Source organism: Falco cherrug, chromosome 2 (genome assembly GCF_023634085.1).
Source record: "Falco cherrug isolate bFalChe1 chromosome 2, bFalChe1.pri, whole genome shotgun sequence".
Lineage (NCBI taxonomy): Eukaryota > Metazoa > Chordata > Aves > Falconiformes > Falconidae > Falco > Falco cherrug.
The window spans coordinates 59,501,416-59,516,106 of NC_073698.1; the positions used below are offsets into that span (position 1 = coordinate 59,501,416).

The 14,691-nt window shown below is 36.5% G+C and overlaps 1 protein-coding gene across 2 annotated transcripts in view; it reads left to right on the forward strand.

The window, feature by feature from the left end:
• Positions 1-14,691, forward strand: part of TPP2 (tripeptidyl peptidase 2) — a 54,855-nt gene that overhangs the window by 13,159 nt on the left and 27,005 nt on the right. For both annotated transcript variants that reach the window (XM_055701899.1, XM_055701900.1), the window contains exons 8-19: positions 778-854; positions 1,345-1,472; positions 2,045-2,144; positions 4,298-4,446; positions 4,585-4,700; positions 6,269-6,437; positions 8,198-8,355; positions 9,707-9,783; positions 10,722-10,828; positions 11,595-11,749; positions 12,860-12,976; positions 14,536-14,636. In XM_055701899.1, coding sequence (XP_055557874.1) covers positions 778-854; positions 1,345-1,472; positions 2,045-2,144; positions 4,298-4,446; positions 4,585-4,700; positions 6,269-6,437; positions 8,198-8,355; positions 9,707-9,783; positions 10,722-10,828; positions 11,595-11,749; positions 12,860-12,976; positions 14,536-14,636 — 1,454 coding nt within the window. The remainder of the gene's footprint in view (positions 1-777; positions 855-1,344; positions 1,473-2,044; positions 2,145-4,297; positions 4,447-4,584; positions 4,701-6,268; positions 6,438-8,197; positions 8,356-9,706; positions 9,784-10,721; positions 10,829-11,594; positions 11,750-12,859; positions 12,977-14,535; positions 14,637-14,691) is intronic.

A 14,691-nucleotide genomic window follows, 5' to 3' on the forward strand; every position in this document is an offset into this window, starting at 1 on the left:
GAAAACAAGACTTCTGTTGCATAGAGTACTTAGGTTTTTCAGACTGACAGATTTGCAGTGTGTCTGGCGAGCTTGATGCATGGGTAAAGTTACTTGTTTGCTTATTTACAGTTCCTCACTCTGTGCTGTGAGTGTATTTCTTTTATAGTTACTTAAATAACTATAGAATACTTGTATACTTAAATAAATCTAGAATAGATACTAGTATCTACCCATGTGGCTGCATTTGTTTTAAGTCTGTTTCTTAAGAGTGAGGGAAAAATGTCATTCCTTTTTAATAATGACAGGTCCAAGACCTTTTCTATACAGTGAGTTGACAGGGAAAATTTTTACGCAAGAAAAGGAACTGAAAGTAGAAGATTAAATGGGCCAAAAATACAATATCTTGCTATAGTAACATGAAGATGTACAATAACATTTTTGACTTTTGGGAATTTAACCGAACTGCACAGGAATGGAGAATTTTTTATGTTCTAGAGGACACACACTTTGGACAAGACTAGTGATGTCTGCAGGGGTTTTTTTAGGATAGTGTCTTAATATATAGCTTGGAACATGGCAAGAGTAAGACTTCAGAAAGTGGGTGGTTTTGTTCTGTTTGTTCACTGGGAAAATGCCACTTAACTGACTGAAGTAAATTACTTACTATTGTAGAGTCAAAAGAAATTTATTCCTTTTTCTTACATCTGTAGCAGATCAGTTTAAGCAGATGTTTTTAACCATTCCTTAAGTGACTTATTCTATGACTAGTATGTATTTTGACTTTTACTTTATCAGATGATAGAAGCAATAAAATACAAATGTGATCTTGTCAACTACAGCTATGGAGAGGCGACACATTGGCCAAATTCTGGGTAAGTACTGCTGTGATTGATACAAAGTAATTCCATTTCTGTGATGCTAAAATAGATTTGTTGAGCTCTGTATAAATGAACTGTCAGTAAGAATAAGTTATCCAGGCCTAAGTGACTCATATATATTAAACTGTTGCATTATATTTTTAACAATCTTTGGAATTTAAGTAAACCTGATACAAGTACTGTTGATCTATAATACAAAAAATATTTTAGAATAATAAGTTTTTTGTAGTTGGAACACCACGTAATCTGTGGGGTTTTTTTGAAATTTATTATTGCTACATAACTGTTGCTCCTTTTTAAAACCAGAAGGTATTTTTTTGTGGTCAACTTCTACTAGAACTGCCTCTACAAGGTGTGGGAAGCAGGCTGTGTAATATTCTTTGTTCTGTGGCTGGTCACAGAGGTTCTACTAGAAATGGGAGTTTTGTCCTGTGGGATGAAGGCAATGCTGTTAATTACTTTTTTTTTTTTTCTCTTACATCAGGAGAATTTGTGAAGTTATTAATGAAGCAGTGTGGAAACACAACGTAATCTATGTTTCAAGTGCAGGAAATAACGGCCCTTGCCTTTCTACAGTAGGATGTCCTGGTGGAACTACATCTAGTGTAATAGGTAAACAGTTTGTTTTGAGAAAAAATTTTGACAGTCTTCAGCTTCTGTCTTTTCAAGTTTTGTAGTTATATTACATGTTTGAGATCCTGGTTGATTGCTGAACTAAATCTAAAAAAGTATCAAGGACTATTGGGCTGCAAGATTAATTATGAGGGAGGCACTTGCTGTACAGTTAGGTGAGTAAAGTTAGATTGTTACTTTCTTACAATTCAAGACCTTACTCATGTAGGAAACAGGTAGGTGGTGAATGGTCTTGATTTGATGTGGCTTTGTATAAGATTTGCAAAAGAAGTCTTTGTGGTCTGACCTGTTTGAAGATTCCAAGATTATTTTTTTAAATTGTAAATGTCTGAACCCACGACTTTACTTAGACTGTTGCTGCTGGTGAATGTAACTTGTAAAAGTTGCATTTGTAAAAATGTCTGGATTTGATGAGATGAAAAATGTGTGTTTCCATTCTTAAATATGAAGCAAAAAGTCTTCTAGTACTGAATTTAAAAAAGAGAAATATTTTATTTTCACTTTCAATAAAAATTAATTGTACATCTGAAATGCTTGAATGTTTTTGACAGGTGTTGGTGCCTATGTATCACCTGACATGATGGTTGCTGAATACTCTTTAAGAGAAAAACTGCCAGCAAATCAATATACTTGGTCATCCAGAGGGCCTAGGTAGGTTATACTACAAGAACAAATTCATTACTTCAGGCTTCAGATTATATAATTCAGGATCTAAAAACCTGGTCATTAATACCAGAATAAAAGTGTTTCTTTTCCATGGGAAGAGCATAGGTAACCTGTTGTTCTTGGCTTTTGTATATTGGGCTCTAGAATGCCTAGGGAGGGAGAACTGCCTCGGCACAACCCATACGTTTCAGGAAAGTGTATTTGATAAGCACAAACCTATTCAGAGATGATAAAAGTTGTTGAAAAGTTGTTCAGACATTTGGTGGGTTTTCTGAGTTCTATTTTTTCAAAGGATTTTGTTTCCCAGAGTGTTTATTTAATTGAGTTAGTGTGGTGAAGTTAACTGTTCTGTTAGTGTTAGAAATTGAAAGAAATACTGTTACTATTAGTGGTATTGCTTCTGGCTTCAGTGACATTCATATTATGGCACAATTTACTCGAGGATTTTGCTTGAGTCCAGTAGAACTGTGAGTAGGCAGAAAAAAATGCTGTTCTACCTTATGTTATTGAAAATTATCTCAAAGTTCTAGAAAAGAAAATTTGGGGGCAATGTAAACTTCAGGTTTTATTTCATGTCATGTCTCAGAAGCAGTGGGTAGTAATGTGGTAGCTAAAAGAAGAAAAAAAGAATAGTGTCTCTTCCCGAGGTCTTGCCTGTGTTTAGACTGAAATTCTTGCGAAATGTGGAGTTACTGTATACTGTCTCTTGTAGTTTTGCCTACAGTAGTATTGGATGAAGGGAAAAAAATAAAAAACGTAGCTTCAGCCTGGTCTTTGGTTTATTCACTGATTACATAGCAAACACTTCTCTATTAGCATTGGTCTTTAAAGTTAGCTGTCATGGTGTTTGTGTATTTACAGGCAAGTATATTGTTCAGAGAACCTTATGCAGAATTGTCATGTTTCATGCAGGGAAAAGAGAAATACGGTCTCTGCTTTCAGCTGAGAAAGGGAGAAAGAATCGTAGTTAATATCAGCATACATACAGACTTCATATAAAAAAACTACGGTTTGTGTGTTTTGTCACTTTGCGTTGTAAAATAGTCGGAATAGACATCTGTCAGCTGAAAGGCACAAGCCTGGTGAAAATAGGATTCCTCTTGTATAGGGTGCAACATGCAGGTGACTGGAGAGTTCCTAAAACTTTGCTAGAGCGGGCTTGGGCTAGGGCATCAGTCTGTCTGAGTACGCATTAGAGGCTTTCAGGCAGGTACTCTGAGCACTTCTTGGCCAGAAATGTCATGATACAGACCTGTTTTATAGGGCTGTCATAAAATACATACAAACATTACATTACAGTATCATACTGAATACTCTGGTTTGAGACAGATTTTAGGTATATTGAAGCTGTTAATGTGGAATATAAATACCCTAAAATACCATGCCTCTCCACAGAACTTAATAGCTTCAGGTACAGTGCTGTCCTTATTCAAGTGGTGCAATTTTTGTCTGTCCAGAGCAAGGAAGATGGACTGTATCTGGCTCATACAGGTGAAAACTAGATGCTGCTTTAACTGCACCATAGGCGCTCACTCCATTCTTAAATATGCTTGGGCAAGAAAGAGAGATGGCTTAGCCCCAGCTGATCCTGATCCACCTCTTGATGTTCCTTTTTTTGTCTTCTCCCCTAGGTCTCCTTGTCTTAGGTTCTGTACTGTAATTCAGAATTTGACCTGGTAGTGAAGTGGCAATGTATAAAATTAGAGATTTGGGTTTTGGATCTTTTATAGTCTTACTTTCCCTTGTACTATTTTTCTTTAAAAATAATAGCTGTTAAATAGGCTATGTAGAATACTAATTTATTTAAATGTTTAATAAGTTTGTTTGCATGCATTTTCTAATTCAAATCGCAGAAGGTATTTCACTGACTAAACTGAAGCCTGGTGAAGAGTATCGAAGGACTGAACGTTTAGAAAACTTCCACTGTAAAACCGGCATAGCTGATGATTAATGTGACATTTTAAATTGCTATTTAGTGGTATGCTTTTTCTTGGATTTAATGGGTTAATGGATTTAGTGAAGTAATATACTTGTGAATGTTCTCTAAAGCTAAAATTATTTAAGTGCACAGATGATTTCAAGATACAGTGTGCAGAAAAAAAATATTTGTTTTTCCAACCATTCTGTTTTAACACTAGCACTGATGGAGCCCTTGGAGTAAGTATCAGTGCCCCAGGAGGTGCTATTGCTTCTGTTCCAAACTGGACTCTCCGAGGAACACAACTCATGAATGGCACATCCATGTCTTCTCCCAATGCATGTGGAGGCATTGCATTAGTGTTGTCAGGTAATGTGCTACAATGTTAAATATGGATGCGTAACCTAAGAGATCAGATACTTTTTCCCCTTAACAAAAAAGAAAAAAAGTTGCTGTAACTTTACAGTTTTTTGTTGTATCAAATAATACCCTTATTTTTAATTTCAGGACTCAAAGCTAATGATATTCACTACACTGTTCATTCTGTCAGAAGAGCTTTAGAAAATACTGCTGTGAAAGCTGAGAACATAGAAGTATTTGCACAAGGACATGGTGTTATTCAGGTACTTTCTAGCAAAAAAACCCAACGTAATATGAATAACTACCAGTGAAAACCTAACCCACAAAAAATGAGCAGCTTTCTAGATGAGCTTACTCATTTTGCTCCGTGCTACTTGATTCTGAGCTACAATCGAGGGAGAAGGGAATGTAGTGGGAGGGCGGGAGGAATGAGATAATTCTTTCAGTTTCAGCATGGAGTTACTGTAGAATAAATGTGTTAACACATTCTTAAACTGATCAAAAAGGTATGGACATAAAAGTTGGATGTGGGGTTTTGTCACCCACATGTGGATTTAGATGCTTAAATTCTGCCCCAGTGTTCAAAAATTTTTATGCTGTTGTCGGAGAGATTTGAATTTGTTCTGTGCAGACAAAAGCTGGAACTGTAAGTTCTGGGCAGTGAAAATACATAGATACCCACGCTGGTTCACAAAGCAGTACAGCTGTAGTTGTGCAATGACATTGCTTGCCTACACTGAAAAGTCTGTGTGTTCATTGTATCCTGTAGTTCGGAAATTTGTGATGTGATCCTCTGTATGAGGAAGGCACAGTAACAGACAAGTCTCCCTGTGCATAAGCTTAGGTTCTTAAAGAGCTGCTGCTATTTTTTGCCTACAATCACTCCTGTTTTAGCCAAATAGAGGTACTGAGATTCTTCTCTCATGCTTAAAGATGCTAGGTATTAAATGCTTAGCCCAAAACTCATGTTCTGTTGATGCTAGAACCTAGTGGGTACCATCCACTAAGCATTTCTGTAACAGAGTTTGATACAGAAGGCAACGATGGTGGTAGCCATATCAAATAAAAAACATTGCCACAGAAAAATTGAATGCAGCAGTCGTATTTCAGGATTTAGTAATCTGTGATTAAAGCGTGTTAAAATGAGGTTAAAACTGTTCTGGGACTTGTCTCAAAGGAGAGTGCCCTAATGTCTGCTGGTGAAAGTAGTTCACTGTGAAGTAGAAAAGAATGTAATGTTTTTGGAGTCAGTAGAATAGAAAGCGAGGTACAAGGCTGTCTTTTTAAATGAAAAAGGTGAACTTGTCATCTCAGTTTGCTGTGGCAGCTTATTTACATAAATCCAAGTTTGGATTTCATGACCTGATTCTCTTACTTTATATCGGTATATAAAACTTAAATGGGCATCCCATATTGCTTGTCTCTTATGAACTGCTGAACTTCCTGTGTTGTATTAAAATGTTTAAATGCTTAACTAGTGTTGCTCTACGTATGATAAAGGTGTCTAAATTAGTATTCTAGTTCTGGGCCTTTGAAGTCCTCTTTGTCTTTGAAATCATCTCTGAAAATTTCTGTTACACATCTTTTGTTGGATTTGTGGCATGGGAGATTTGTCTTTTTAATGCTTTTGACTTTGTGTTCTGTGTGCCTGTTGCATGCTGAAAATGTTGCCTCATTTTCTATACAGAGTATTGTCTAAGGTTCAGTCAGTGCGGGTCAGGTAGCATGTGGGTTACTTGACTGTTTTTTGCTGTGCGTGCTTCATATTGAAGATAATATGCATAAATTACTTTAGTAAAAACACATTCTAAAGCAAGAAATTTCAAAACAGGTTGATAAAGCCTATGACTACCTCATTCAGAACTCGTCATTCATAAATAACGTAGGCTTTACAGTTACCGTCGGCAGCAACCGTGGAATCTACCTCAGAGATCCTGCCCAGATAGCTGCACCTTCTGATCATGGGGTTGGCATAGAACCTGTCTTTCCTGAGAATACAGGTAGGAAAGAGCTTTTATATATGGTGGTGTGGGAAATAAAGTATACTCTTTAAATAAAAAGCTGTGATAAGGAGGAGCAATAGGAATCTGTGCCGTAAAAGGTCTAAGTGCAGCTCTAAATTATGTAGTAAATGAAGGCATGCAGCTAAACAACTTTTCCATTCTAACCTCAGACTTGTAACTGCAGCACTTCCATGTAGATAACCATTGACAAAGAATGATTACTCTTCTAAAGATGGAAGAACTTACCCAGAAATTAGTTTCTCAGTTAATTTAAGACTATAAATTATAAATTTGGACTTTATCTAAGTTTCCACAACCTGAGAAAAATGTTAGTTTAACAAACTAGATGTATATTCGGTATCTAATAATGGATAAACATAAATATATCTGAAGGCAATACAGGGGTTAATACAGGTTTTAGTTACTAACAGAGTTAAAGTAACTTGTGCAAATCAAAGTAAGGTTTGACTTCTTTTCTCTGTAAACCATTTTGCCCTGCTTTATTAAGTACAAGTTGGAACTCCCTGAGAGACTGAATTACGTTGTATTCAAAAAACGATCCATGTGAGAGCTTGTTACTAGATTAATTCCTTTCCTGAAACCAGTGATTCCCAAGAAAGTTGGCATGTGATAAAGGGGTGAGTTTAGGGGAAGAAAGGGTATGAGTCGGAACAGGTTACTGACTCAGAGTAACTTAGTTGTTTGAGAGGTTACATTGCAATCAGTAGATTTCCTAAATTTTTTTAATTTATTTTTTTTTAAATTTTAAACTAAATTAAATTTTAAATTTTGCTGTATGACACTGAAAAATGAAATTATCATACGATAGGCTATTCTGCAGGAAGCAAATAATTTGCAAACAGTTGATTTGTAATTTATGACTGCCTTGTAGTGTGATGTTGTTGTTTTGCTAGTACCTGTCCAGTTTCTCTGCCGTGTCTGGTGTCTTCAACAAGACTGAGTCTAAGAAACTGTAATAAGAGGTTAAGGGAGACTGATCTGCTCAGTCTGTCTGTTCAAGATGTCTTTGAGCTTTTATTGCTTCTCATGTACCTATGAGGGAATTGCATCTGATAATGAAGTGTTCTTTTCTCTACTAAACAAAGATGTAATGAAACGTCTGAATAAAGCTAAGGTCAATTAGGAGTAGGAATGTGGGAAAAAAAATTCAAAGTTTCATTAATCTTTGGAGGAAGAGAACATTTCAACTAGGGTTGGATGCTTTTCTGGAAGCTTTTCTAACATGGAAGCTTATTTGTGAAATCGGCTGAATTGACTGTTTGCAAAGTCAGACTAGATTATCATGGTAATTTTTAATAAACTATCTCTCACTTAGGTTGCTTTATAACGTGATTTGGTTATTATTATAACCATCAGAATTGGTGCAGTTGCTTTTTATTGTCTCTCTTTATTAGGCAAGACTTTGTATCTGTACGTGAAAGTTTATACCTGCTTCCAGAATATGTTGTGGGTAGCTGAAGCATTGCTTACTAGCCAACGTTTGACTGTTTCAGGGGGAATATTTCAAAGCTGGGTACAACCTTTATTTTGCTGTATATTACTTTATTTTACTGCTGCTATTTTATTTTTCTCAATGTAAAATAATTAATATTGAACATGATCCTTTGTGGAGATTCTGACATCCAGGGGCCCTAAGGAATTGGTTCCTGTTACATTTAAATGGCAAATACTGTTATAGTAGAATATGAGCACACATTTGTGTTATTGAACTGTTTTTAAAACTTGTTTCTTGACAGAAAACACTGAAAGAATATCTCTTCAGCTTCATTTAGCTTTAACTTCAAATGCACCGTGGATCCAGTGTCCTAGTCATTTAGAGCTTATGAACCAGTGTAGACACATAAATATTCGTGTGGATCCACGTGGTCTGAGAGAAGGACTGCATTATACAGAGGTATTGAAGCATTGGTGTTCTAAGCAAGATATTGTGCCCTTTCCTTTTCATGTGGTCTCTCAACTTTATATGGAACTAATTTTTAAGGAAATAAAAGCTGTGTGCTGTAGAGACCACACTCCATGTTGCTGTATAGACTGAATCCAGATTTCAGCAATAGTTATGCTATACAAAGTAGCATAGTACATGCCAATGGGACTTTTGACTATCTGTGCTTAAAAATAAAGGATATAGAACATAGAAACCAAATAAATAACCATTAATTAAAGGTTTTTCTCTGGATATATTTTCACCTTTGACTATCTGGCTTAGTCCTGCATTATTGAGGATAGGGATTTGTGGTTTTAAATATTTCTGTCATTCTGTGGTGGCTAAGGGACAGGCATAGCTTTGTGGTGTTGCCATACAGTCTTATCCGGACCCAAGATTCTGCTTTACCTTGAGGAGTTGCTTGAGTACAGTGATGCAACCTGTTTTCCTGTTTCCTCACATGTACCCCATCCCATTTTGGAAGGTGAAGGAGGAAAATGTGTGGTAATGGCTGTGTACAGCAGAAATGTTTTGTGGACTTTGAGCAGCTATGTTCAAATTTGGACAAATCTAATATGAAAGCCATTAAATTTCTCATTTTCTTTCCCAGACATCCTCTTTCACTCCTGCAAAAGAAACCCACCAACAAAAAATATTTTTCAGCCTGCTCCATCCTCATCCCAAACCTTGTCTTAACATAGAAATGTTTCCATTGCATTGTAGTTGATCATAATGAAGATGATACCAGCTTGCTTTTTAGGGGAGTGACTTGCTTAAGATGCTTAGAGTTGCAAGTCTTCTGAGGTACCACTGAGAACATGTGATGAGAAAAGAACACTGAGAGCAAAGTGATGATGGAAAAAAAATTTCAGAGATAGCATTTATAGCTTGGCCATGAAAGGGATGGTAAATGGAACTGCAGTTTCTCAAACATAATCCTGGGAAGCAAGGATTAAAATATTTTTAATACAACAACAAAAATAGCTGAAATAGAAATAATAAGGCTGTCAGTTTCAACTCAGAATTGTCCCTAGGTTGAGCTTTTGATAATAGTGACTATCAAATGTGGGATGAAAGATTAAAAACTTCCGGGGAAAGGCTGAAACTAGTATTAAATGTGAAAATTAATTTTGGGGTGTTTTTCTGGTGAATGTTGCTGTTGTACTATTTGTAGGGTAACAGTTGTCAAATGAAGATCTCTTTTTTTCTCAGTGCTAACTACAAAGATTCAAAATACTCTGCAACTGGTTTAAATTTAATGTTGTCTTCTGTTATTTTATTTTGACCAAAGATTTTAAGTGGCTGTATTTTATTTTGTTAGGTGTGTGGCTATGATATAGCAATGCCTAATGCAGGCCCTCTGTTCAGAGTTCCAATAACTGTTGTTATACCAACAAGGTCAGTAAACCCAGACTTTATCCGCATTTTGTAAGTTTAGTTTAATGTACCCACTTTACTTGTCGTCATCTATTTTACCACCTTATTCTCTGAGAGTTCTTGAACTTACTATGAAGATTGATAAGGGAGCAGAGATCTGAAAAATTCTCCCAGCAGACTTAACACAGCAGTGGCTTTTTTGTAGTTTTGGTCCTGGCAGCCAGAAGGCAGTGGGTTCTGGTGGGCTTAGCCACAGTGGCAGCAGCTTACTGGTCCATCAGAATACTTCTGGCTTGTTGACCAGAGTATCAATTAATATACTCATAGGTGTAGGTTCCACTGGAGTTTGGTTTTGGGTTTGGTTTTTTTTCATTTTTAACTGATAGACTACAGTACATGAAGGCAGGGGGCATTATTTGGCAGGTGAACATTGGGATAAGCTTTCGTCATTAATACAGTGAGTAGAGAGAGTTAGCATTGTGGCCATCACATCATTGATTTAATATATGAATACAGTGATAGTGGTAAGGAAGGGTAGTTTCTTATTAAACTTATTCAGTGGATAATCTGCCCTGAGGGGGGAAATATTTACCTTTCCTCTAACACGTTCATAGAAATATTACTTCTTACATACCTTAGCTCACTTTAGTAGAAATTCACTCAGCCAGGAAAAGCAGATCTGCTGAAAACTAGGATTCTTTGGTAGTCACATTTAAGGCCAGTAACTGGGGGGTTTGGAGTGTGTGTGTCTACATAAGGTGGTGGAGCTGATGTTTTAAATCTTTTAGATATATTATGCCGTCAGATTCTATACTAGTATGAATTAAAATAATTGGTGCTGAGGACTAAATATACTCATGGTATGCTGTTTTTTGAGAGTGTTTTTGCATTTAAAAATACTTTTTAAAAGACTTCACAGCTTGTTTGATTAATGTTTGTGTTTTCTTTTTGACATACAGAGTAGATGAAGCATCAAGCTATGACGTGACATACACAGATGTTCATTTTAAACCTGGTCAAATACGAAGGCATTTCATCGATGTTCCACAGGGAGCTACATGGGCTGGTGAGGAGAATGACTACATAAATTTAAAAATTGCATCTGTCAGACTTGACAAAGCTGTTTTGAAATCATTTTGAGTTTTGCCTGAATAAGAACTGAAGGATTTGACCCATGAATACATAAAATATTTATTTGATTTTAAGCTCTTAGAGGAGTGATTTTGAGTTCTCATGGTTTCTGGTATAGTAGAATCCTGATTCTCATTCTTATGGAAACCAGCAAATACAATCTGAAGTGATTGCCCGTAAATGGAAGAATACCTCATGTTTATGGAAAAGTATTACTATCTGAGTTTGGCCTCAGGTGTATAGATTGTGTGTTGAAAGATATCTTAACTGAAGAAAATGTGATTTTCATAATGGGCAAGCAGCTTGTAATTCTGCAAGGAGGAAAAAAAAAGATATTTTTTTTTCTCGCCTTCCTGTGTGAGATTACTAAATCCTTTCAAGAATCTTTGATTTAGACTGAAGTTACTGATACAACTCTTTAATTTAGGACAGACTGCTGCTGAATTCCATACAGATAATATATCTGTACTAACTATTTAATTTTCACATGATCTCTGAACTCTAGTTTTCCTTAATCTGAAAGGGTCTTTGTAAGTAACTGATATATAAGCATTATTCACATATGCAGTACTCCAAGTGGCTCCATAATTTCTTAAATTACAAATTACTTGTGAAAGTAGTATTTTTCTGGTGAATCTCTGCTTTCCTTCTAAAATTCTTGGCTTTTGAAACTAAAATTAATATTTTTTTCTTTACTCTAGAAGTGACAGTATGTTCATGTTCAGCTGATGTGACTGCCAAGTTTGTGCTTCATGCTGTTCAGCTAGTGAAACAAAAAGCATACAGAAGTCATGAGTTCTACAAATTTTCATCCTTACCAGAAAAAGGATCAGTGACTGAAGCATTTCCTGTCTTGGTAAGTTACCTTAGGGTGGCGTGGGGGAAGAGAGAGGAAGTAATAGTGCAGTATAGCATAACTCATTCTGAATTATCTTGCCAAAGAAAAACCCCAAACCAAAGGAATCATATGTTTGTTACAGTAGTGAGTGCATCTGGTTTTCAGTTTTGAAGAGAGCTCTAATAGCTTGCTAGTATTTCTTAATTATTTTGTAATGGTCTCATATGTGTTTAATTTCTTCAGTTTGTTGGTACTTGTTTATACAAACTAGTTTGTTTTCCTTTGGATAGCTGTAGTTCAGGGCATTTTGCCTTTAGCGCTTAAGGTTCATGATCTTGGACATCTGCTTGATGTTGAAGCCAGGTGAAAACTGACTGGTTTACATTCATACTACTTAGACACAGCAGGCTTAGCTTGAATAATGCTGGCTGAAGAGTCCAAAATGAAACCAGGGAGTGAGGTAACAGTTCAGAGGTGTGGATGACAGTGTCCACTTCTCAAGTTTGTCCCCTGCCTTGTTTAATTTAGTTGTATAGCTCTAAAGCCTAAGAGTGGTTATGATTTCTGTGCTATTCGGTCCCTTACACTCTGAAAATGTCAGGTGGGGGACCCTAAGCTAAGTTTGTCCCACTGCACATTGTGAATTTGATCGTGTTAGTTAAAAAACCAAAACCAAACAACAAAAACCCCCAACCAACCAATAATCAAAAACACTAAACCTCCCAAGCTTTGTGTCATCTTATTTAGACAGAGAGTGGGATCTCTTTTTATATTATAAACATGTTAAACTCACCTGTGAACTAACCTGTCTGCCTAGTTTGAAGGATAGGAAAGGAAGACAACATTTAAGGCTGTACCTTTCTCTGTAGGTTATATGCTGACACTCTTTGTTTTGATGCAGTCATACTATTTTTTGGAGCTGTCTTGTGTTTTCTGGACCAAGTATAATGTCTTATTTGGTACTGTACAAACCTGTACAATTACAGTAAACTGGACATAAAGGGGTCTATTTTCATCTTTTTTTTTTTTTTTTTTTTTGACAGGGTGGGTGCTTGGGATTAGGAAGGCTGGGGGGAATAGAAGGGGAAGATAGAAGCTTGAGTCTAACTTTGTGCTTTTTTTACTCAGGCTGGAAAAACCATTGAATTTTGTGTTGCTCGGTGGTGGGCAAGCCTTAGCGATGTTAGTATTAATTACACAATTTCTTTTCATGGTGTACTTTGTGCTACTCCTCAGCTAAACATGGTAAGTTTTCCAGAGGTTTTATTTTTAGTTCCTTTGAAGCCCTGTTTATATCTCATAATAAAAAAGTTTTCTTCCTTCTTGCTGTATTTAGAAGGAGTAGAAGTAGCTTTATACATGAGATATTCGCGTTTTCTCTTAAAAATAGGTAAATAGGAGTTCAGTCCTACAAAAATGTCTATTACCATTATTTGTGGGGGTTTTCTATGTCTTTTCATTATGAATCAGCAGGGGAGAAATAAGTGGGGAAAAAACCCCGAAACAAAACAAAAATACTCAACCTTAATAGAAAAGACATACTAAAAGGCTAAAATTGTAATTACACTTACGCTAGCGAGTGTTTGTGTAAATAAACTTTGCTGGGACCGCAGTTCCTGAATATCTAGACTAGCATTACTAAAAGACAGTACTCTGAATACCATTTTCAGAATAAAATGTCATTAAAATTTATTTTCTGTTCAGTATTAAGATGTGCTGATTGATTTGAGAGCCATTGTTTAGGGCAGTTGAAAGCACAGTGGATGGGTCACAGTTCTTAAGGCTCTGTGATACTAAAGGACTGAAAAAGTTGCTGAAAACATTAGTATCATAATATTTACAGCACTTTGTCTTGCTCCTGTATTCTCTGCTGTCCTGTGCAGCCTGGCTCGGCTTGGCTTTGCCTCCCTCAGGAGAGAGCTGAGATGGCAATACCCACATGAAGTAGCACCATGCTAATTTATCCTGGCTCCTCCCTGGTTTTTTTCATCTAAGGGCCAGAGCAAATTATAGCTGTCCCACGGGTGAATTTGGATGTATTCAGGCTCTAAGAGCTGAAGAAACTGGGGAAAGAGTGGGTGCATTATGCTAAGGTACCAGGTCTTGAACCAATAGAGCAGGAAAAGAAAGAGCTGCTGGTAGTGGTGTGCACAGCAGCCCCTTCTACCCCAGCAGGATTACATCAGCTGAATAATGGAGTGTTAAAATTGAGAGAATACAAACAGTTTTGTCTTTCCTTCTTTGAGCACCTGTAACATTCATAAAATAAATTTTGATAGTACTGATACACTGTCAGCTGTTTGGTGGGATGCTTCTAGAAAAAAAACCTTTCGAATTATTTTGCCCATCACGAGCCTGTGGTTGTAGTCTTGTTTCTTTTTCACAAAGTTAAACTATTCCGTAATCATAATCCTGAGCAGAAGCACCACAAAATATTTGTTTTAAGATTCTAGATAAATAATACTTGTATTTATTGAATTGCATATTCAAAGTAAGTAATCACAAATACACAAACAAAACCCAGCCCTGCCTGAAGCGTGACTTGAACTACTTAAATTATTGGGGGGGGGGGGGGGGGGGGGGCAATATAAGTAAGGCTTCAGCTCCAATTGCTAAAGTTTTGCAAGTCCCAGTTTATCTGCTGTTGTAAAATAGAGACAGGCTTGTGACACTTTCAAACTCATGCAGTATTACTTAGTGTGGATCAATACAGCTTGCATTATATATTTGAGGGACATAGCAGATGGTCCACATCTGACATTGTAAGTGTAGAGAAGCATAATTGTTATATACTCTTTCTTTAGCATGCTTCAGAAGGCATCGTGCGATTTGATGTTCAGTCCCTGTTGAAGTATGAAGATATTGCTCCTTGCATAAATCTGAAGAGCTGGGTTCAAACGCTCAGGTAGAGTTTTTGGGGAACTGTATTTGAAAAGTGGGAAAACTATTTGATGTAGTTA